Genomic DNA, 23,948 nt, shown 5'->3' with positions numbered 1-23,948 from the left:
TTGGCCCGTCAGATGCATTCGGTTCTTCCTGTGACAGCTGGAGCGTGGCAGAACACCGAGAACTGTAGACCGGGGTTGGGTGGTGGGGATGCGGTTTTGTTGCTCACAGAAGAGGTTCTAAGACATCCTTGCTAATGCAGCTTTGCCAGAAAGGCTTGCTGGTGAGTCAGCCCCAAGCATGAAGTGGGCCGATGAGACCTGAATAGTTCGAGAGTTTCTGAGGAAGCAGCGTGCGAGCGGGCCTGTCAGTTACTGCCCAAGTGCGACGCGCTCTATAATTTTGAGTCTTGGTGTCATTCTATGTGGCACTTCACTGAAGCCCATGGCAAGCTATTTCCTTGCTATCAGCATTTCCTCTACTTGGTGAGGGAGACCCGAGGCTTTGTGGCAAGAATGCTAAATATTCCTTCAATTACACAGAAAGAAAAAGGCTGAGAGGCGTTTATTATATTGTATTAGCATCTGCTTCCAGGAACAGGACGCCCCCATTCTCCTAATTTCCCCATCAGAGATGCGTTTCCGTGCTCACCGCATTCTGTTGGGTACCCTCTGAAGTGCCCAGGAACCAAGCCAAGAGCAGCATCAGGCACAGACACGCGGCTTCTGCAGATGAGCTAAGCAAATCGTGTCAGCTGCCTCCTCCTTTCTGGGCCCAGCACATCTCTAGAACAGTCAGATCAGTAAATAAATCCATAGAGGCCTACCCGTTACCTCTCAGTTCTAGAGACCTTTCATAGCTTTATCTTAGCCCTCTGCCTTCAGACAGCTGAGTCAACTCATCAAGCTTTATAGCCATATGCATATCTCTTTAGATTTAGAATAATCTTTTCTTTAAAGATTTATTTATATTTTTTATTGGAAAGCCAGATATACAGAGAGGAGGAGAGACAGAGAGGAAGCTCTTCCATCCGATGGTTCACTCCCCAAGCGGCTGCAATGGCTGGAACTGAGCCAATCCGAAGCCAGGAGCCAGGAGCTTCTTCTGGGTCTCCCACGTGGGTGCAAGGTCCCAATGCTTTGGGCTGTCCTTGACTGCTTTCCCAGGCCACAAGCAGGGAGCTGGATGGGAAGGAGGGCCGCCGAGATTAGAACCAGTGACCATATGAGATCCTGGCACATGCGAGGCGAGGACTTTAACCACTACGCTATCGCACCGGGCCCAAGAGCTGGAATAATCTTGAGAATGCAAGAAATGCCTGAGCCTCACCTTGCCAGGGGTGGGTCTGAGAATGTGCATTTTAGACAACTATTGATTGAATTGACCCAGGGATTTTTGCTCACCCAACTGGACAGCTGTAAATCTTCTTCCTGTTTTCAGAAAAGGAGATAGCGAAAGCACAGTACCTATTATCTAAAGAGACCTCAACAAATCCTTTTTCCCTTCACCCCTTCTTTTTTATATATAAATTATTGATCAATTACCTTTCTAAGACCAAGAGATGTAGATTTCTACCTGCTGGTTCGCTCCCCGAATGTCACAAGTCAGGACTTAATCAAACTGAAATCAGGAGGCATGAATTCCAGCAGGGTCCTGGACTTGGGCAGCCCGGACCCAGCGACGGAGCTGTCGCCGGCAGCCTGTCAGGATGTGCAGGGGTGGGTAGCTGGGATGGAGAGCGGATCTGGGACCAGAGCCCAGGTTCTCTGATACGGGATATTGACTTGACCTCTGCGCCAAATGCCCGATCTGGACTTCAAAACCAAGAGAGGGTAGAAGCCCAAGATCTCTTCCTGTTCCTCTGCAAAAACTCCATGCTGTTTCAGAACACTTCTACAAGAAGATGCCTGCTCTGCTTGGGGTGCTCCTCCTGTTTGCACAGAAGCTCCAACAAGGCCCGGTCTCCTCCCCTGCGGGACACAAGAAGGGCTCTTGTCAGTCATGTGCTGAGAACCTGCAATGATCTGCCCCTTCTAAATTACTGTAGTACCAGCACCATGAGTCTATGAAACCCAAAATATTCCTTCTGCCCGGTCCCTAATCGTACTCTGTGTTTTCTCTTGCAAGGCCAGCTCCCGGCTGTTTGCAAGCCTGCGGGAGAGGGGAGTGAAACAAGATTCAGATGAGAAAGACTACAGGTCCCAACATGCAATTGCACCTCCCAAAGACTACTATTCCCAGCGTGCAATGGAAAAGAACCTCGAGGCGGGCAGTTAAGCTCAGGCGGACTTTGAGAAAGGCCCCAGAGGGTACTTTTTCATTGCGACAGCCTTCCCTCCCTAAATCCCTGTGAGGAAGGGGAGGAGTGTGAGTCAAGCCACACCCCTTTCCACTCCGATATCCTGGAGTCGTTCCCGGCTGGGCAGCTGGAAGTTGGAAGAGTAGGAGCTAGAGAGCCGCACGCCCAAACTTTCCGGATGGTTTCGGTGACCAGATCCGTGTTTGGGGAGCTGCCCTCGGGCGCGGGCACGGTGGAGAAATTCCAACTTCAGTCAGACCTGCTGAGGGTGGACATCATCTCTTGGGGCTGCACCATCACGGCCCTGGAAGTGAAAGACAGGCAGGGGAGAGCCTCAGACGTGGTGCTTGGCTTTGCCGAGTTGGAAGGTGGGTTGAACGGCTGGGGACCGGCTGCAGGCCTGCCCGGTACACGCCCCCCCGGCCGCAGGTGCCGCGAGCAGGGGAAGAGAGCGAGCGAGCGAGAGGAAGTCCTAATGCTTGGGGCGATCTAACACTTGCTGGGATGAAGTGGCGGCTCGGTGGAAAAACACGAGCTGACTAGAAATGGCCACGGGCCGTGGCCTCTAGTCCCCCATTTGGACCTTGCCCCTGTGGAAGCAAAGTCCGTGGAGGGTCAGACCCGGCCACCGTGGGGTGATCTTTGACCTGCCAGGGCAGGCACCTCGGCCCAGAGCGGGTGTGGCTGCAGGTGCCCCGGCGGGCGTGCGCTGACAACGTGCACTGGCGTCTCCCACTTCCTCCGTCAGCTCCTCTCTGAGGCCCGACTTAGTCTTTAGGCTTTGAGTGTGAGTTGACAGGTTGTCTGCCTTGGTCTCTAGGGCTTGGCACTCTGCGCCTGTGACTTGCAAAGCCACCCGGGCAGACCAACTCGGGGGGTCTGAAGAGAAGGAGGTCTCGTCGCGTCGGAAACCACGGGCCAGTTTGTGCGTGAATCCATGCATTTAAAAATTCTTAATTCGGCAAACCCATTGGATAGCACGCGAGGTCTCTAGCCGTTTGAGTATCCCGCGGTTTGACCAGGCTCCTCTGGCAGCAAAGCCGATGGTACCCGGTTCTCTCTGGGTCCGATGGTGTAGACAGGACCTTGAGGTCTGAAAACTGACCCCAAACAGACTTCTGCAACCCTCTGCTCAGTGGCAGGGGCGTGGGCACCTTTGTGTGTCGAGGAGGTTTGAGGTTTTTCTTTCCTGTGTCGTTCCGCCTGTTGGTTCATGTTTTGAGGGTCAACAGAAAATGATGAGGCCTTTGTTTTTCTCCTTAAAAGTCTGAAATTTGCTCCCCATTTCCTTAACAGAATTCTTAAAGGTTTATTTATTAATTTGAAAGGAAGATTTTGAAAAAGATTTATTATGTATTTATTTATTTATTTTTGTTGGAAAGATTTTAACAGAGACAGAAAGATCTCTGTCTACTGGTTCACTCCCCAAGTGGCAGCAACAGCTGGAGCTAAGCCAATCCAAAGCCAGGAGCTTCTTGCAGAGCTCCCAAAGCCTTGGGCCATCCTCTGCTGCTTTCCCAGGCAACAAGCAGGGAGCTAGATGGGAAGCAGAGCAGCCAGGACACAAACCGGTGCCTATATGGGATCCTGGCAGTTGCAAAGTGAGGATTTAGCCACTAGGCTTCCTTGCTGGGCCCTAAAAGGAAGATTTTACAAAAACAGAAGTAGGGACAGAGAAAGATCTTCTACCCTCTGTCTTCTGGGTGGGTATCAGGTGCCCAGAAACTTAGGCCCATCTTCTGCTGCTTTCCCAGGCGCATTAACAGGGAGCTGGATTGGAAGTGGAGCAGCGGGGACAAAAACTGGTGCCCATAGGATGCAAGTGCCACAGTCAGAGGCTTAGCATGTGCTGCCACCACACCAGCCCCCTTCCTGTAAGACAATTTCTGAGGATCCTGTCCCCTGATTCAGTGTCAGGAGGGCACAGGCCCACAAGGGAAAACAAGCTGCCTGTCTGGGGAAAACGACTTCAGAACCAGGAGGCACCAGGACTGGCAAGTGAGAAAAGAGGATTCTCTAGAATCCCGTTGCTGAATCACCTGTCTCTGCTGGTAGCATGATCATTTTCTAGTGGAAGTAGTCAGAGAGGTGACTCACGCAACATTGCTCGGTGGAGTAGAGGGGGAATCGGATAGACAGCGTAGGATTCCAGAGACGGTTAAGGGACCAGACAGGTCAACCGTGGGCGTGGGCGCCTGTCGCCACCCTTCTGCCATAGCTCAGAGAGCAGCACTGTCAGTCCTGCAATGACACACACATGCCTCCTCCACTTCCTGCTGCTTTTAGTTCAGATGGAAGAGTCACGCAGAACTGAAGGCACCAGGCGTGTTTGGAGTTCATGTGCTGCACAAGCCATGATGACATGGCCTGTGGGAGGCAGCAGTTTCTCCATTCGTCTGGAACAGACCAGGCTGTTCACACAATCTCTGTGTCTCCCACGTGGGGGCCAGGGGCCCAGGTACTTGGGCCATCTTCACTGCCTTCCCTGGCACACTAGCAGGGAGCTGGGTAGGAAACGGAGTAGCCAGGCTCCTTTGAAACGTCAGCGTCACAGGAGGCAGATTCACCTGCTGGCATGACGCACGTTCTTAGAATGGAAGAAAGCATTAACTCCCCTGAGGCTGCGATGAAGCTCAGGAGGTTACTGTCCTCCCAGTATCGGTACCTCTTGAGAATGCCCAATAGCAGTTCCTCACTCGGAGGCATCACAACTTTCACAAGTATTTAAAATCTGCTTCTATGTACTAGATGGAGTTGGCCATTCTCTTTCCTGTGCTATAAACTTAAATAATTTGATTATTTTCAAAGGAAAGAGAGCTATTTTTCAAAAGAGAAGAAGTGGGGGAAAGCCCCTGGCATATTAAATAACACTTTCTTTTTTTTTTTAAAGATTTATTTATTTTTATTACAAAGTCAGATTTACAGAGAGGAGGAGAGACAGAGAGGAAGATCTTCCGTCCGATGTTTCACTCCCTAGGTGAGCCGCAACAGCCGGTGCACGCCGATCCGAAGCCGGGAACCAGGAACCTTCTCTAGGTCTCCCAGGTGGGTGCAGTGTCCCAAGGCATTGGGCCGTCCTCCACTGCTTTCCCAGGCCACAAGCAGGGAGCTGGATGGGAAGTGAAGCCGCCGGGATTAGAACCGGCGCCCATATGGTATCCCGGGGCATTCAAGGCGAGGACTTTAGCCGCATGGCCACGCTGCCGGGCCCATAAATAACACTTTCTAATATGTTTAGCCATCTTCAAGGTTATGGCAAGTGGACTTTCATTCCCTTTTTACACCCTTTCAGGTTTTTTGTGGATTCTTTTTGGATTTCCAGAGTTAACTAAGACTGCCTAGATATCTTAGGCAGTCGAGGACGGCCCAAAGATTTGGGACCCTGCACCCGTGTGGGAGACCCGGAAGAGGTTCCAGGTTCCCAGCTTTGGATCGGCGCGCACCGGCCCATTGAGGCTCACTTGGGGAGTGAATCATCGGATGGAGGATCTTCCTCTCTGTCTCTCCTCTTCTCTGTATATCCGGCTTTCCAGTAATAATAAATAAATCTTAAAAAAAAAAAAAAGACAGTGGTAGCAGAGGTATTCCTTTGCATAGATCCTGGGAGATAGGCTGCAGGGATAGGGAGCTAGTCTTCACTGTGTATCCCTCCAAACAAACCAATGTGCATATGTAAGGTAATAGAACTTGACAGAGTAGGACTTTTCCTAACATTGCCATGTGCCACAGATGTTCTGAGCCAGGAGGGGAGCTAAGCATGGATAATCCCATGAGACATGGGTCTTTTGTAACCGCCGCAGTGGATGTGAACAATCCGAGATAGATTATATAAGCGTCCTGGATGCCAGCCGTAACTGGAGGTCAGAACGGTTCAATTTCTCCCTGGGAAAATGAGATGTTTCTTCTGCAGAATACTAAAGAGGCAAATTATGCAATCTTTTAGTTACAAGCCTAGGAAAATCACTAATGCCTCCTTTGCGTTGTTCTACTGTTTTTTGTTTCAAAAGTTTTCCATCTGCACGTCCCACCCGCGATCATTATGACTTCTTTCAAAGTCTGTGATGAGAATATTCACTTATAAGCCCTGGGTATAAACAATCTACGCGTACAATCAGAGAGAAGCCTTCCCTTTCATTTCCTCTCCACTTACCACCAAACACCAGCTATTACTGCCATTATGGAAATTACAGCTATTAGAGCCATTATGGAGGGGTAGGGGGAATTGAAAAAATAAACTTGATACTTTTTTAAAACCTGGGTTCAGATGCTGGTGTGGGGAAGAGCAGTGTGTTCAGTGTTGCAAGTGGCCAGTGAACTGCGGTGGGTCCACTGAGCAGTCCTTGTTTTCGCCCCTGCTGCTGTCTCAGAGATTTGAACTCTCTAGTCCTGTTCCCTCCCAGAAGCAACTGAACTGTAGTGATTAAATGTGCTATGGGCCACGGTGTGTGTCTTACTCTATCCAATATGTAATATGCTTCTGACCCAAAAGAGCGAGTCATCATTTTTATCCCTTCTCCTTCCTTTGCCCCCAAACAGCATCTTCATACTTCTAGAATATTTTGCTTTATTAACCCTGAACAAAAGTAGTGTGACATTCATCTGGGATAGCCAGCAGCCAGTAATATATATAAAATACCTGGGGCCAGCAAGTGGCATAAAGGCTAATTCTCCGGTTGCGGCACCAGTTCAAGTCCCAGATGATCCACTTCTGCTCTAGCTCTACCCTGTATCCACATAGGAGACCCAGATGAAACTCTGGGCTCCTGGCTTCAGATTGGCTCGGCTCAGGTGGTTGCGGCCTTCTAGGGAAAAAAATCAGTGCTGGAAGATCTTTCTGCCTCTCCTTCTCTCAGTAAATTTGCCTTTCAAATAAACAAATACATCTTTAATATGTATCATGTGTATACATATATGTACATGCATAATACGTGGAATTATGAAAGTGATAATTAAAGTTTGATTTTCTCATGAACCAAAGAATAGTCATGGTAGGGGGGAGATTTTGACTGAAAATGGCTAATGCTTTTTCAGATTTCAGAGCCCTTTGGCTAGGATTGGGCTGTCTGAGGAGGGGACATTATTCGGATCTTTTTGATATTGGAAGACTTGTAAGGACCCCGTCCCGTGGTTAGCATTTATTATTTTATTCTGGCCAGGGCCTTGCATAGGAAAAAGGGCAACTTCATTCTTTTCCCCACTCAGCAATTGACCTGATGAAATCAGTGTTTATGACTTGACCAAGGAATTTTGAGTTCTTTGTGGGAAACAGTACTTTCTACATTTCAAAACAATGCTTTAGAGAGAGGTGTTAGGCTCAGCAGTTAAAACATTGGTCAAGGGGGCTAACATTGTAGTGCCATGGGTTTAGCCACCATTTGCAGTGGCAGCACATCATATCAAAGTGATGGTTCAAGTGCTGGCTGCTTTGCTTCCAATCCAGCTCCCTGCACCTGGGAAAGCAGCAGAAGATGGCCCAAGTTCTTGGGTCCCTGGCACCTACTTGGGAGGCCTGGGTAGAGTTCTTGGCACCTGGTTTGGCCTGGCTAAACACTGGCTATTACCTCTATTTGAGCTGTGAACCTGTAGGAAGAATCTCTCTCTCTCTCTCTCTCTCTCTCTCTTCCTCTCCCCTCTATCTCTTTCTCTCCATATATAAATATGAAACAGAACTACACATTTGAGTAGTTTTGTTTCTCCTAGACTGAGGTTCTACCTCTCAAGTAAGTAAATCTATTTTTTTAAACATTCATTTATTTTTATTGCAAGTCAGATATACAGAGAGGAGGAGAGACAGAGAGGAGGATCCTCCATCCGATGATTCACTCTCCAAGTGACCACAATGGCTGGAGCTGAACTGATCCAAAGCCAGGAGTCAGGAGCTCTTCTGGGTCTGCACACAGGTGCAGGGTCCCAAGGCCTTGGGCCTTCCTCGACTGCCTTCCCAGGCTACAAACAGGGAGCTGGATGGGAAACGGTGATGCCAGGATTAGAACCGGTGCCCATATAGGATCTAGGCACATTCAAGGCGAGGACCACAGCACCAGACCCTCAAGTAAGTAAATGTTACAAACAAAACATTGGTGCAGCTGCCCAGGTCCCATATTGAAGTGCATGGGTTTGATTTTATGACTATTAATGTTCTAACCTGGGAGGCAGCGCAGGATGTCTCAGGTACTTGGATCATCCTTAGGTTTTATTTTTTTCCTCCAAAAGCATTTATGTTGATGGAGGAATTCATAAGTGCTTCATGTCTCAGTGGCTGATTTAACTGCAGTCAGAAATTGTTCTCTCCTGAGAGAATTCTTGCGTACCCACAGGACACACATCACACTGTTGGGTTTGTAATTGTCTCTGCTACACCTCTGGCAGAGTGGGGACTCGACACGCATTTGTTGAACAAGCCAAGGTAAGCCCCAAAAGAGCTGAAGCCAAAAGCTTTTTTGAGCTTTGTTGGAAATCAGAAAGCAATACTTACAAGGTGTCAGCTGCGTGGCACGGTTTTCTGTGACGGCTCCCACCCTCCTGTCTCCTCGCCTCACTCTCTCCCTTGCCAAACCAGCCAGGGAGATTAAAATTCCTCTTTCCCGAGGCAGTTCACAGGCAGTAGAACCCCTTCTCCTCAAGGCCAGCCACAGAACCTGGAAATGTTACCCTAACCTGTTTCACTTTAAAAAAAGTTATTTATGTATGTATGTATGTATGTATGTATGTATGTATGTATTTGAAATGTGGAGCCACAGAGCAAGAGAAAGATCTTCCATCTGCTGGTTTACTTCCTGAATGGCCGAAATGGCTGAGGCTGGCTAGGCTCAAGTCAGAAGCCTGGAACCCCATCTGGGTCTCTCAAGCGAGTAACAGGGGCCCAACCACTAAGCAGGGAATTGGATTAGAAATGGAGCAGCTGGGGCCCAGCACGATAGCATAATGGTTAAGGTCCTTGCCTTGAAAGCACCAGGATCCCATATGGGCGCCGGTTCTGGTCCCGGCTGCTGCACTTCCCATCCAGCTCCCTGCTTGTGGCCTGGGAAGGCAGTCAAGGATGGCCCAAAGCCTTGGGACCCTGCACCCGTGTGGGAAACCTAGAGAAAGAAGTTCCTGGCTCCTGGCTTCGGATTGACGCAGCACCTGCCGTTGCGGCCACTTGGGGAGTGAATCATCGGACGGAAGATCTTCCTCTCTGTCTCTCCTCCTCTCTGTACATCTGCCTTTCCAATAAAAATAAATAAATCTTTAAAAAAAAAATGAAGCAGCTGGAACTGGAAACAGCACCCCTATGGCATGCCAGCATGGTAGGTGGTGACTTAACATGCTGCATCCCAACATTGGCCCCTCTTTCACCTTTTGATGTAAGAGGTGAAGACTCTGATACACCTCTTGGACCATTCCCATAAGGAAGGAAAGTAGCTTGGAGAGGCCAAGAAGACTGCAAAGAGACAGGTCTGGTGAGGGACCCCAACTCATGTGATTGCTGTTAGATCACACCCTTTTTGTTACTTTTCTGCATGTCTGTCTGTGTTTCACTGAACCTAAGCATAAGAATGGCAGTTTTGGCTTGGCAGGGTAGCCAAGTGGCTAAATCCTCACCTTGCATGTGCCGGATCCCATATGGGCATCGGTTCGAGTTCCGGCTGCTCCAGTTCCTTTCCAGCTCCCTGTTTGTGGTCTGGGAGGGTAGTGGTAGAGGCCCAAGGCCTTGGGACCCTGCACCCATGTGAGAGTTTCTGCACCTTTGTGGAAGACCTGGAGGAAGCTCCTGGTTCCTAGCTTGAGATCATCTCAGCTCTGGCCATTATGGCCACTTGGGAGTGAACCAGCAGATGGAAGATCTTTCTCTCTGTCTTTCCTTCTCTCTGTAAATCTTCCTTTCCAATAAAAATAAATAAATCTTTTTAAAAAATGGACAGTTCCTCTAGGTCTTTGGGTCTTGCGAAGGAAGGCACCCATGCCATGTAGAGCTGTGATCAAATCTATTTGGTATGCTTTTCTCTAACTTACCTGTGTTTGGTGTATTTGCCTTTTTGGTAGGCAGGGAAATTATCACCAACAGCTTCTGAATAATCAGATAAAGCAAACCAAGAATATGTTGTTTGGCTCTCGGGCCTCCTTTTGGTTAACTGTAAAGGGTTTTAAAGATATTGCCTTATAAAGGGATGAGAGGAGAGGTGAGACCTGGCAGCGAGATCATTCCCGGTTCAGGAATGATAGGAAGGGGAATCAACCAGGAAGCAGTGTGCTCTCTAAATACAGCCAGCTCTGCACCTCCATGGATTCACCCAACCTCAAATCCAAAATATTTAGAAAAAAAATTTTGCATCCCTTCTGAACACGCACAGACTTTTTTCTTGCCGTTATTCTCTAAACAACACAATAGAGTGATTATTGACACAGAATTTTCGTTGTTTTAGGTGGTATACAGAATCTAGAGATGAATTGTGTGTGGAGTTTATATGCAAATACGTGAGAGGTTTTGCTTCTGGGGAGAGGGTCATTGTAATCAATTCCCCAGGGATACCAAGAGACAACTGGTATTGTGACTCTGAACATAGACTTGGAATGGGTTGTTGGGGGCAGATAAGAGGTGGCTTAGGATGCCCACATCCCAACTTGCCTGGGTGCCAAGTCCTGGTTCCACTCCCCCACTCCAGTTTGCTGCCAACATAGGAGGCAGCAAATGACGGCTCAAGCACTTGCATCCTTGCCATCCGTGTCAGGAGCCTAGATTGAGTTGTGATTCCCTGGCATCAGCCTCTCCTAGCCCGATCTGTTGCAGGAATTTGGGAAGTGAGTTAGTGAGTTCGTTTCTGCCTTTCACAAAAAGAGCTTTTGACTCAAGCCTGGTTGAATTCAAATCATGTGTCTACCACTAATTAGTGTCTTGGCGCAGGAGACTTGGCTTTTCTGATCTCAGCTTGCACGTCTGTAAAGTGGAGGGAGGATGCTCTGAGGCTGGGATGAATTCCACGTACAGCACTTCGTGGAATGAACATTTATCTTAGTGATAAGATGCCCACCTCCTACACTGCAGTGCCTGGACTTCCTTCCCAGTCCAGCTCTGCACTCCAGCTTCCTGCCAACGCAGGCCCTAAGAGGCAACCATGGTAGCTTAAGTAATTGGGTTCCTGCCACCCACTGAAAAGACCTGGCTTGTGTCTCACTGGCTCCAGCCCTAGCCATTGCAGGCATGTGGGGTGTTATCCAAATGGAACTTCTCTCACTCTCTTTCTCTGACTCTCTGACTCTTCAATAAACATAAACAAATTTGGAGCACTTCTGAACTGATTGGATATACAAATCGGTTAATGAGTGAGTGTTAGCTGTTGTGACACTCCCTGGGCAACACACTGAGGCACCTACAGGTAGCTGAGCAAGGAAAGATCCCAGAGCAAGCACCTGGGCTGTGAATGGTTAATGTTTAACTTGTACCAGACCAGTTGGGTGATGGAAACCTCTGACCTGCAAGTGGCCTCCTCAGCTCAGGGTGTGTATCTTGAGGGCCCCTCTAGCCATGGCAATACAGTTCTGTGCTTGAATTGTCTTTTCTGCTGATCCGAAGTAGACATGTCAGATGCACAACACCCCATGATTTTTGCTGTGGATGAGTGAAAAAGAGTAGGAAGTACTCTTGGTGATAACACAAAAACAATCTCTGAAACTTGCACTTTTCTGTAAAGTAAGCACACAGGAGCTTAAAGAGAAGGAACACACCTCTATCCCCATGCACAACGTTTCAGCTGCCAAGGGGCTGCAATGCATTTTAAAGCACTTCCCCCAAAATAGCTAGCACAATTTTTTATTCTTTGAAGATTTATTTATTTTTATTGAAAGATAGATTTTACACAGAGAAGCAGAGTCAGAGAGAAAATCTTTCAACCGCCGGTTCACTCTCCAAGTAGCTGCAATGGCTGGAGCTGAGCCTATCTGAAGCCAGGAGCCAGGAACCTCTTCCAGATCTCCCATGCAGGTGCAGGGTCCAAGGCTTTGGGCCATCCTCGACTGCTTTCCCAGACCACAAGCAGGGAGCTGGATGGGGAACTGGAGCAGCCAGAACACAAACCAGCACCCATGTGGGATCTTGGCACAGGCAAGTCGAGGATTTAGCAACTAGGGTATTACATCAGACCTGCTGGCACAACATTATGCTCCTCAGTCTACCAGACAGCAAATGAAATATAATAGGTAAAAACAGAGTGATGTGGAGAGATCTTAAGACCCCTAACTTGCAAAACAATGTATGAATATTTTATGTACTTATATGTAGTTAATTAAAAGGAAAAAATACGCATGTCACACTAGTAACTGGCTACTATTGGGAAGAAGTTCAGCGTAAGAAGGGATTTCATATTTTATTCTTTATTAAGCTTACCAGATCTGTCAAAAAAAATACTCAATGACCACTTAAATTTGCATTCCAGATAAACAATTTATATTTCTTAATTGTAAATATGCCCCATGTATAAAATACACTCTTTTTAAAAAAAAGATTTACTTATTTTTATTACAAAGTCAGATATACTGAGGTGGAGAGACAGAGAGGAAGATCGTCCGCCCGATGATTCACTGACCAAGCAGCCGCAATGGCTGGAGCTGAGCCGATCCGAAGCCAGGAGCCAGGAGCTCATCTTGGTCACCCACACAGGTGCAGGGTCCCAAAGTCTTGGGCCATCCTCAACTGCTTCCCAGGGCACAAGCAGGGAGCTAGATGGGAAGTGGGGCTGCCGGGATTAGAACCGGCGCCCATATGGGATCCCGGTGCATGCAAGGCGAAGACTTTAACCACTACACTATTGTGCCAGGCCCTAAAATACACTCTTACTATAAAAAAGTTATTTATTCTTTTCTGTAAAAATTTATTTTACAGAAAGCTGGTGCACTCCCCAAATGGCTGCAATGTCCAGGGGTTGGCCAGGCTTAGTACCTGAGTCAGCGGCTTCTTCTAGGTCTCCCACATGGGTGGCAGTGGCCTAGGGACTTGGGCCACCTCCCATTGCCTTCCCATGCACATTAGCAGAGAGCCGGGTCAGAAGTGGAGTAGCTGGGACTTGAACCAGTGCTCCTGTGAAATGCTGGTATTGCAGGCGGAGGCTTTACAGGCTAAGCTATAGGACTAGCCCCAGAATTATTCATTCTTTATTTTAATTCCAAATCAAATGAGTATTCTATATTTCCTCTGGCAAACTATCTCTAAAGAATATTTTCATGTATAATGTTTTAAAATGAAAACAGGAGTTTCAGGCCCAGCAAGGTAGCCTAGTGACTACAGTCCTTGCCTTGCATGCACCAGGATCCCATACCGGTACTCGGTCTAATCCCAGCCCTGCTTCCCATCCAGCTCCTTGCCTAACCGAGCCAGCTCTGGCTCTTGTGGGGTATTTAGGGAGTAAAGTATAGGATGGAAGAATCTCTCTCTGCCTTTCAAATCAATAAAAGTGACTAAACATTTCAAAAGAGATACAACCTGTTTTGAAACATGCACACACTAAAAGATTGGAGGATGTGCTCTCTAGTAATGAGATTAGGGAGGATTTAGACGCCTTCCTTGGCCTTAGTAAAGCCCTTTTAAGCTTTCTAGAATAAAATGGATTACTTTGGGGAAAGGGAAAGGTCACATTTATAAAGCACTTCTGTACTCCCGCGAGAACTGGATGTGGACGAGCCTCCCTCCAGAGACAGTCGGGGGGCAGAGAGGACATGTCAGTGTGAGCCTCTCCTTTGATGTGATGTTTTTGGGGGTTTTTTTAGATTTATTTATTTATTTATTTTTAATTGGAAAGGCAGATATACAGAGAGGAGGAGACAGGGAGGAAGCTCTTCCGTCCAATGGTTCACTCCTCAAGTGGCTACAATGGCTGGAGCTGAGCCAATCCGAAGCCAGCGACCATAAGGGAACCTGGCCCGTGAAAGGCAAGCACTTTAACCACTATGCTATCGCGCCAGGCCCTGATTTGATGTTTTAAAAAAATATTGTCGGGCCCGGTGGCGTGGCCTAGCGGCTAAGGTCCTCGCCTTGAATGCACCAGGATCCCATATGGGTGCCAGTTCTAATCCCGGCAGCCCCACTTCCCATCCAGCTCCCTACTTGTGACCTGGGAGGGCAGTCGAGGATGGCCCAATGCATTAGGACACTGCACCCGTGTGGGAGACCCGGAAGAGGTTCCAGGTTCCCGTCTTCAGATCAGCGCAGCACCGGCCATTGCGCTCACTTGGGGAGTGAATCATTGGACGGAAGATCTTCCTCTCTGTCTTTCTTCCTCTCTGTAAATCTGACTTTGTAATAAAAATAAATAAATCTTAAAAAAAAATATTGTCATCCCCTGTCCCGCAGGATACCTCCAGAAGCAACCCTACTTTGGAGCAGTGATTGGGAGGGTGGCCAACCGAATTGCCAAAGGAACATTCATGCTGGATGGAAAGGAATTTCAGCTGCCCATCAACAGGGGGCCCAACAGCCTGCACGGAGGACTCTGGGGCTTTGATAAGGTGAGTGCGGGCCTTGCCCAGGCCTCCCTCCCTCCCAGCACACTTCACAAAGCACCCTAAAGCAGACCCTGTTGGCCACGTACAGTCCCAAAATCTGGAACACACACATGGGCAGGTGACAAGGAAAAGAGACCGCTCCATGGTTCAGGGCAGCAGCCACCACCATGGCCATACTCCCGGATTCCTACACAGGCCCCTGAGTTAAGGATGACAGCCCTTAACCCAGACTTTCTCACAGTGCTGGGATCTGGGAGAAACCAGAGTTCATAATAATGCCTGCCACTTGCTGTGCAAAGAGTCTGTGTGTATCATCTCTCACTGTTACTGTCACCAAATGAAGGTCCAGAAAGCCACATGAGTCGTCGTGTTAATGCCAGCTCTGGTCCCAAACCTGCAGCTCACATGATGGCTGCTAGTCTCCTCAAGGCTTCCACAGGTACCCCAAGGTCCAACACCCATTCCTATTCCTGTCATACAGCCCTCTGCCCGTGCAGTGTGACACCATATCCAGGCATGCTCCTCCACTGGAATGCCCCATGCCTCAAAATGACCTCAGCTTGTGGCACAATAAGTTGAACCATTGCTTGTGCCAGTAGCATCCCATGTTGGAGCGCCAGTTCTGGTCTCAGCTGTTCCCATTCTGATCCAGCTGCCTGCTAATGCGCCTGGGAGATGGCAGATCGTAGACCAAATACGTGGGCCCCTCCCATCAATGTGGGACCAGGGTAGAGTTCCTGGCTCCTAGCTTTGACCTGGGTCAGATCTGGCTGTTGGCAGCCACTTAGAGAATGAATCAGGAGCTAGAAGCTTCTCTCTCTGGCACCATGCCTTTCAAATTCATTCATTCATTCATTACAAGGCCCCAACTCCAGTCCCTGCTTTCCACATCAACATTTCCATGGCCCAAGCGAACTCCTAGGAAACAAGGTCAAGAAAACCAGTTGAGGAGATGGTTCTCCCTGATGCAAGACTGGCCAGCCTACTGCTTCCTTCCTTCCTTGAGTCCCATGGGATCCACAGGTTAACCCCCATTGACTCTTTTCACTCATCTCACTCCAAGTTGCCAGGGAGAAAATGTCAGGATTAAACTTCCTTTCAATGACACCATCTGGGATATTGGCTGGAGAGTTAGAGCAGACAGGAGCAGGTCTGGCAGCTCACAGCTTCCAACCACTGCAGTCTTGTTGGAGGAAGTTGGTTATTCTGTGTTGCCTCTCCTGCCAACTTCCTGTCTGTGGCCTGAAACCAGAATGCTCACCAGGTTTCCCTTTCCTTGGTGATGGAACTCCTCCTGCCAGTCGGTACATAACAGGGAAGGCAGTCGGCTCTGCCTACCCCAGGGCGAGGCTTTAGGACATGACAGGACCTGGGGCAAACCCCAACCAGAGGGCACTGCTCTGCTGGGGAGAGTCCGTCAGCAGGGCCCTGTGGCAATTGGCCCTGCTTCCCTGGTCCCACGGGGCTGTGGACTGGGGTGCTGCTCAGCATGTGCTCCCTCTAGGAGCAGAGCTAAAGGCTATCAACTAATGCAATACTGGCTCCACTTTCTGATGCCCCACCTGAATTGTGGGCTAGGTAACATCAGAGAAGGAGGTTTCTTTGGTTCATGGTCCAACAGCATGGTGCTGATTTCTGGTGAGCGCCTTCTTGATGATTTGTGACATGGCAGCAGGTATCACAGGGCAAGACAGAGCAAGTGTGCTAGGTCTCTATTCCTCTCCCTATAAAGTCACTCATGCCCTCTGGGAGCACCCAACCCTAATGACCTCATCTAATTCTAATTACCCTCCCAGGGGCCTTTATCCAAATTCATCAGTACATGAATTTGGGAGTTGAGTTTTCACATGTGAATTTTGGGGGAGACACAGACAAACTGTAGTGATATCCTGTGGTCCTACTGACCTTCTGAGAACTGGAGAGCATAAGAGACCCAGGACCAGGCCTCAGCACAGTAGCCTAGTGGCTAAAGTCCTTGCCTTCCACACACCAGGATCCCATATGGGCCCTGGTTTGTATTTCGGCTGCTCCACTTCCCTTCCAGCTCCCTGATTGTGATCTGGAAAAGCAGTTGAGGATGGCCCAAAACTTTGGGAGCCTGCACTCAGTCCAGCTCTCCCAGATAGGTGGCAGGGAACCAAATGCTTGAGCCATCATCTCCTGCCTTCCAGGGTACACTTTAGTAAGAAGCTGGATTGGAACTGGGGTAATCAAACTGGAAACCAAGTATTTCCTTGTGGGATGCAGGTATGCTAAGTAGCCGCTTAACCATTGTCCTAAACACCCACTCTAGTGTGTTTGTTTGTTTCTAATAAATGTTTGTATAGAGTACCCTCAGGAGAGAGAGAATGATTTATTGAAGGTGTTTTTTTAATTAGTATTAGCAAGTATTTTTGTATGACATTTATCCAAGAGCTTAAAAATCAAAGGAAAACAAAGAAGAAAAAAATGCTACAGATAGACACCAGTAAGGTCAAGAGAATCTAAGAGGAAAAAAGAGGGGGGAAAAAGCCTTTCTAAAGCCCCTTCTCTGTAATAAACAAAATTTTACAATAGACTAAAATTTGGGCTATAATTCATGAGGGTATAACCATTTTCCTTTCTGGAATCAGTTGTCTTTCAATGTTGAAATGTGGCATTTAGCTTGGGTTGACTGAGCAGCTTTGAAAACGCTTGTATTCTAGGTGCTCTGGTCCCCTCAGGTGTTGCCCAATGGCGTGCAGTTCTCCCGCGTCAGTCCAGACGGTGAGGAGGGCTACCCCGGAGAGTTAAAAGTCTGGGTGACGTACACTTTGGATGGAGGAGAGCTCATGGTCAACTATAGAGCCCAGACCAGTCGGACCACACCAGTCAGTCTCACCAACCATTCTTATTTCAACCTGGCTGGCCAGGTAAGTGAACTTAACTTCCTCTCTCTGGCTGTCCCCTGAGTGTTCTGTGGAATGACTTCAAGATGTGTTGTTAGTGGGACCAACCCAGTATGGGACTACTCTGGTGGTGGTCATCACCATGATAATATAAAGGGTTCAGAAGAAAGCTCCTGACGTAGAGTGGCTGCTAATAATGAAAACCAAAGAGAAAGGCAGGCTGGGTGCCTTGTAGGGCCAAGACAGTTGTCCGTTTGCCACAGGCTTCAGGGAAGTAACCAGCAGTTTTGAGAACTCCCTCTCATCCGCTTGTCCCATATGCTCACATTCATTTCTCTTTCTCTGCTTCTGCCTCCCCGCCCCCCACACTCCCAAGTGGCTTCAGCGAAGGTGCCTTCCATTCTTACGTCTTTGGAAATGCATCTGGCTCCTGGCACCCAGTCATGCCCCGTGTGGTACCTTGGGAAGAACACTGGACAGCTACTTGGAAGAGCTGAGGGTTTTAGGTTAATAGGTGTATTTTCCATCTTGTAATAATAGCCACCTACTGTTGGTTAGCTATGGTGGAAAGCACTTTATGAAGTCATTGGTAAAGACGTGATAAACTGCCTAGCACAGGAACCAACCCTGCTGAGAAGACTTGTAAATGCTGTAGGACCATTAACAACACTCTCAAGTGGTACTCCCTGAACTACCTCATTCCTTTTGAGAAGCAACATTGAAGCTTGTTGAGGAGGCCATCACATGAGATAGAACTTGGCCAAATTCTGTAGATTGTATATAATATTTCCTCTTTATCTGCAGAGCTCACCATTGTCCACTGTTATCACGTTGGCCTGATTTCCTACCACAAGATAATATTTATAGACAGCCAGTAGTATCTTTCAATCTTTTTTAAAAGATTTCTTTATTTTTATTGCAAAGTCAGATATACAGAGAAGAAGAGAGAGAGGAAGACCTTCGGTCCAATGATTCACTCCCCAAGTGACAGCAAGAGCCAGAGCTGAGCTGATCCGAAGCCAGAAGCCAGGAGCTTCTTCTGGGTCTCCCACATGGATGAAGGATCCCAAAGCCTTGGGCTATATTTAACTGGCTTCCCAGGCCACAGGCAGGGAGCTTGATGGGAAATGGGGCTGCCAGGATTAGAACCGGCTCCCATTTAGAATCCTGGTGTGTTCAAGGCAAGGACTTTAACCACTAGGCCACCACGCTGGGCCCTGTTTTTCAATCTTGGGCACGTAGGAATCTGTTGGTGATCTGATGATGTGTTTTCCCTAGAATTATTGGAAGCAGAGTAGCTAGGACTTGACCTGGCCAGGCATCTCAACAAGCCACAACATGGCCACAAGAGGCTTTGCTTTGTTAAATTAATTTCAGAGGTAGGCATTTGGTAATGAGGAAGATGCTGCTTTGGAGACAGGTGTTGTATATATATATCAGAGTGTCTGTTTGAGTCCCAGCTCCACTTCTGATTCCAAATTCCTATTCATGCACACCTGCGAAGCAGCACATGATGTCTCAAGCACTAGGGTTTTCTCTCTCTGAGGGCCCACCAGTTTTGGGGGGCTCTCAGATAAAAGTAGATAAGTGAGGGCCAGGTGCAGTAGCCTAATGGCTAAAGTCCTCACCTTGAAAGCAAGGGGATCCCAAATAGGCGCCAGTTTGTGTCCCAGCAGCCTCGCTTCCCATCCTTCTCCTGCTTGTGACCTGGGAAAGCGGTCGAGGACGGCCCAAAGCCTTGGGACCCTGCACCCACGTGGGAGACCTGGAAGAAGCTCCTGGCTTCTGGCTTCGGATCAACTCAACTCTGGTCTTTATGGCCATTGGGGAGTGAATCGGCGGACAGAAGCTCTTTTTCTCTGTCTTTTCTCTCTGTATATCTGCCTTTCCACTAAAACAAATAAATCTTTAATAATAATAAAAGAGTAGATAACTGTGTCTTGAGAATACCTCTTGCTCCAACTCATAAAGCGGTATCATTTGTCGCATAGGGTTACTATATCAAGGCACTAGGCACATCTCATGTTTTCTTCCTGCTGTTTATGCAGTATTTTTGTTCTATTTGGCTTGTCACATCTAAGTTGGAGTGTTGGGAGGGGAAAATTGTGTTGTTCAAGGAATGGAAAAAATGTGTAAGTTGCAGGGTTTTTGTTTTGGTTGTGTTTCTTCCTTCCCGTGAGGAACACAACTCGGGAGAACATGGTTTTTCGTGTCTCTTCACCTGGGGAGTTGTGAACGCCAAGTCTGTAGGGATGTGAGATGAAACGCAGGAGCTGTGCTCCTGGTGTGACTGGTAGCTAAGTCAACAGGGACCAAGGCTCTTCCACTTGTTTTTGGTTCTCCTTCCTCAGTGTTGTGGCTCATCTTTAAACTTGTCGCCTGTGTGTAATAAAGATGGTTGCCACAGCCCCAGGAACCACTTCCTCATATGACCGTGTCCAGGGACAATTCCTTTTTTCATATCTCTAAAGTTCCTTTTTCAAAGCAAATACAACCTTTCCTTTAAAAAAATGTTTTGTTTTGTTTTTTATTTATTTGAAATTTGCAAGGCAGAGTTAGCCATCCATCTCTGTTTGACCCGCAAAATGTTCAACCCAGTTGCCAGGGCTGGGCTGGTCAGAAGCTAGGAGTTTGAAGTTAGAAGCTTCTTACTGATCTCCCACGTGGCTGCCCAGGCATTCAGGCCATCTTTCACTGCTTTCCCAGATACGTTAGCAGGGTATTGGATTGGAAGTGGACACGCTGAGACTTCAACCAGTGCTCACGTGGGGTGCCAGCAAGGCAGGTGGTGGCTTAACAGGCTTCACCATAGTGCTACCCCACAAAGACCTCTTCTGAAAGGTTCTTGGAGCTCCCCTCCCCCATCAGACCTTCTGTCACATTCCTTTGGCCGAAGTTTGCCTAACCTATCTGCCAGCATGGGGGTTAAAGCAATAAAAAAATTTCCCTCTGGGGATGGGAACTCCATGCTCTGGCTTAGGAAAAATACTGCTCTGGAGAAATGGAGGGAAGGGTTAAGGAGCTGCCATGCCTTTGGGGCAGTAGCAAGAGTGCTGCCTCCTACTAGGGTTGGTGAGAGCTAAATGGAGGCAGGGCTGGTGGCAGTGCAGGAAAAATGTCTTTAAAATCCCAGGAAGATATAATGGGCTGTATACACGATTAATGATAAAGACCAGCAGCAGACAGGCAGTTAACAAAACCCTGGATTCAGAGAGCGGCAAGGCTTGATTATGATTCATCAGCAGTGAAAGGAAATGAATCCAACAGTAAAGTTCCACCATGGATCAGTACATTTTTCCAGTCCAGAACGTTCTTAAGACAAAGCCTGCTTCATTTTGAATGAGTTTGAGACCCAGAGAGACACTTTAGAGAAAGGGAGAGAGGTTGCTGGTTCACTCCCCAAATACCCACAGCTGGTGGATGTGAGCTGGGGCCCATAGCTCAGTCTAGGACCTCTACATGAGTGGAAAAAGACTAAAAAAACCTGAGCCAAAACCTGCTGCCTCCAGGGTGTGCTTTAGTGGGAAGCCAGGGCCGAGAGCTGGGGTCGGTTGTTAAACCCAATTACCCTAAAATAAGACAGAGGCCCAATGTCCACTCTCAGCATGTTAGAACTATTGGTGCTGTTTGGTGACCCAGTGACCAGTAGGGGGCAGATACCTGGTAAACAGGCTTTTCCTTCCCCTGTCAGCCTTCTTGCTGATGCCTCAGATTAATCCATTTATTTAATGTATGATTTTCACGATGTGAAAAATAAATAGAAAAAGGAATTTCCTTAATAGCTTTATACTTAAGCACTAACAGCAAACCAAAAGTCTGTCAACAGGAGGATAAATAACCAAGCTGTGATACGCAATGAACTAGAACTTAACAAGAAAAAGTAATGAATTACTGACGCAGTGATGTGGGTGACCCCTGGAGCTAGATAGAAAGTGGAGTGGTAGGGACTTGAACTGGTACCCCTATGAGATACAGGCACTGTAGGCGAAGTAGAAGGCACCAAAAAATGTCAGCTCTGTTCAAGATAGGGTAGAGCTCATCTTTGGCAACAGAAATCGGAACAGTGTGTTCTGGTTAGACATAAGTTATCAATATAAAAATGTAAAATAAGGAAAAAGGCAGACCCAGCACGATAGCAAAGCAGCTAAAGTCCTCACTTTGCATGCACTGGAATCCCATGTGGGTGCCAGTTCATATCCTGGCTGCTCTACTTCCCTTCTATTTCCCTGCTGTGGTCTGGGAGAACAGCAGAGGATGGCCCAAAGCCACGGGACCCTGCACCTGCATGGGTGATCTAGAAGAAACTCCTGACTCCTGGCTTCAGATCAACTCAGCTCCAGCCATTGCAGCCACTTAGGGAGTGAATCATGAAAGGTCTTTCTCTCTGTCTCCCCTTCTCTCTATAAATCTGCCTTTCCAACATAAATAAATCTTCAAAAACAGGGAAAAAAAAGAAGGCAGTCACCTTAGCGAGCATGGAGACCTGGACAGGCACTAGGCTGGCCAGTGACATGTTTCTCTCCTCTCAGTGACTTGGCAGGCTGCCACCCCTCCAGTCTCAGTTGTGCAAAGGAAGGACGGAGGACTTGCTGGGAGCTGCAGCTCCTGGTGTAGCACCTCCATGACTCTGTACCCAGCCTACTGTGCCCCTGCCCCTACTGACCAGCCACCTCCACATGGAGCTGAGCCGGAACATACAGCACCCGGGAAACAACCTCATACTCTTCCCCTCCCTTCTGCTCCCTGAAGGCCCCGAGATGCCTCCAGTTCCAGAACCAGGCAAAAATTGCAACAAGATGGCAGCACAAAGAGCCACACAGGAGAGAGAACCCTTTGGTCTAGAGCTGCCCAAGAGAAGGGTATAGCCGCCCCCCTCATGGGGACCTGCCTTCCCAGGTCAGAAGTAGGACCAAGCAGGCAGCTAAGACAGGATGTCTAGGCCGAGGGAAGGTCCCTGTCCTGGCCGCCTACTTTCTGGAAGAATAAGAAAATCAGGTCTTTGGTAGAAGAACCTCCAAGTCGTGCAGTTGCTACAGCGTTTAGATGTGGAGTCCCATGGGTTCCTAATGCTGGCCTTTGTTCTAAGACTCTGTTGGACTGTGTGGCCTGAGCATGGTTAAACCCATTCTGGTTGCGGCCGCTTTTGCCCGCTGCTTGTTTCTAGAGGGTCAGCAGAGGCTGGAGGCAGCTGTGCTTAGGGTTTCCCACCCTAGCACTGCAGACGTTTTGGTCCAAGAGATTCTTCATTGCAGCAAGGTAGACTGTTGAGCTGTGTGCAGTGGGGGAGCTTGCCATCTGTTGAGAACACCGGGCTTAGCTGATGGGTGAGATGTTATGCTAAACGTAAACGCTCACCCCATTCTCCTTCCCCACATTCTTCCATGAGGCTTTAAATATACTACCATTAAAACAAAAGTGAGCTCTTGGAATCGAACATGTACACAGGTGTTCTCCAATCTGTGCACAGCCCAATAAGCCTTCACTGAACTGTTCCTCACCAGGACCCTGGCAAAGAGTGGGCGCATCCATATCCCAACTTTGCACCAAGAGAAATGAGATTCTAGGAGATTGATTGACCGGGAACTGCTGGGCGACATCCGTAGCCAGAGCCTAGGCCTTCTGCCCTCATTTTAAGTTGCCCTGAGGGCCAGCAGCGTTTCTCTGGAGTAGCAGGAAGCATCCTCAAACATAGCAATCATCATTCATTGTCATATGGCAAGGATTGGGTCCCCTGGGTGGAGACGGGTCCCTGGGTAGAATCAGGACACATGACACCCCCACAATTAGCATGGAGATGGTGCCATTGCCAACCAGGTCCTTGCTTTCTTGTTAATCTGACACATAAGGGAACTTTGAAAAAGTCTGTGGGAAATGGAATTAAACATGTGAGTTTAAGGCCAGTGTTATGATACAGTGAGTGAAGCTGCCACCTGCGACGCCAGCATCCCATTTCAGAGTGCCAGTTTGAGTATCAGTTTTGCTTTTGATCCAGCCCCCTGCTAACACATCTGGGAAAGCAGTAGAGGATGGCCCAAGTATCCAGGCTCCTGCCACACATGTGGAAGGCATACATGGAATTCCAGGATCCTGACTTTGGTTTGACACAACTCTAACCATTGTGACTATGTGGGGAATGAACCAGCAAATAGAAAATCTCTCCTTCTTCCTTTCTCTGTCACTCTTTCATGTAAGCAAAATAAATCTTTTTTTAAAAAAACATGAGTTTATTTTGGTGCAAAAAATTGTTTTTTATGATGTATGGAAAATGAGAAAACTGCATGAGTTTCAATAGAAGTCTTGCACCAAGACAAAGTCATCCTCTTAATTCCATTTCCCTCAAATTTATTGAAGTGCCCTCATCGAAGGAGAGTTGAAGAAACTCACACTAACAGGACAAGATCTAAAAGGCTTTCTAACCGTTGTGGTTTTC

General features: G+C 48.1%; 1 protein-coding gene across 1 annotated transcript in view; it reads left to right on the top strand.

Moving 5' to 3' along the window:
* Window positions 1–2,232: 2,232 nt before the first annotated feature.
* The window catches only part of GALM (galactose mutarotase), a 43,187-nt gene continuing 21,471 nt past the window's right edge, over window positions 2,233–23,948 (top strand). The window contains exons 1-3 of the mRNA XM_004582743.3: window positions 2,233–2,545; window positions 14,500–14,654; window positions 17,336–17,542. Of these exons, the coding sequence (XP_004582800.2) occupies window positions 2,356–2,545; window positions 14,500–14,654; window positions 17,336–17,542 (552 nt within the window). The 5' untranslated portion in view covers window positions 2,233–2,355. The remainder of the gene's footprint in view (window positions 2,546–14,499; window positions 14,655–17,335; window positions 17,543–23,948) is intronic.

This window comes from Ochotona princeps, chromosome 8 (assembly GCF_030435755.1).
Source record: "Ochotona princeps isolate mOchPri1 chromosome 8, mOchPri1.hap1, whole genome shotgun sequence".
Taxonomy (NCBI): domain Eukaryota; kingdom Metazoa; phylum Chordata; class Mammalia; order Lagomorpha; family Ochotonidae; genus Ochotona; species Ochotona princeps.
The sequence above is the reverse complement of the archived record's forward strand: the minus strand, read 5'-3'. Positions and strand labels throughout refer to the sequence as shown.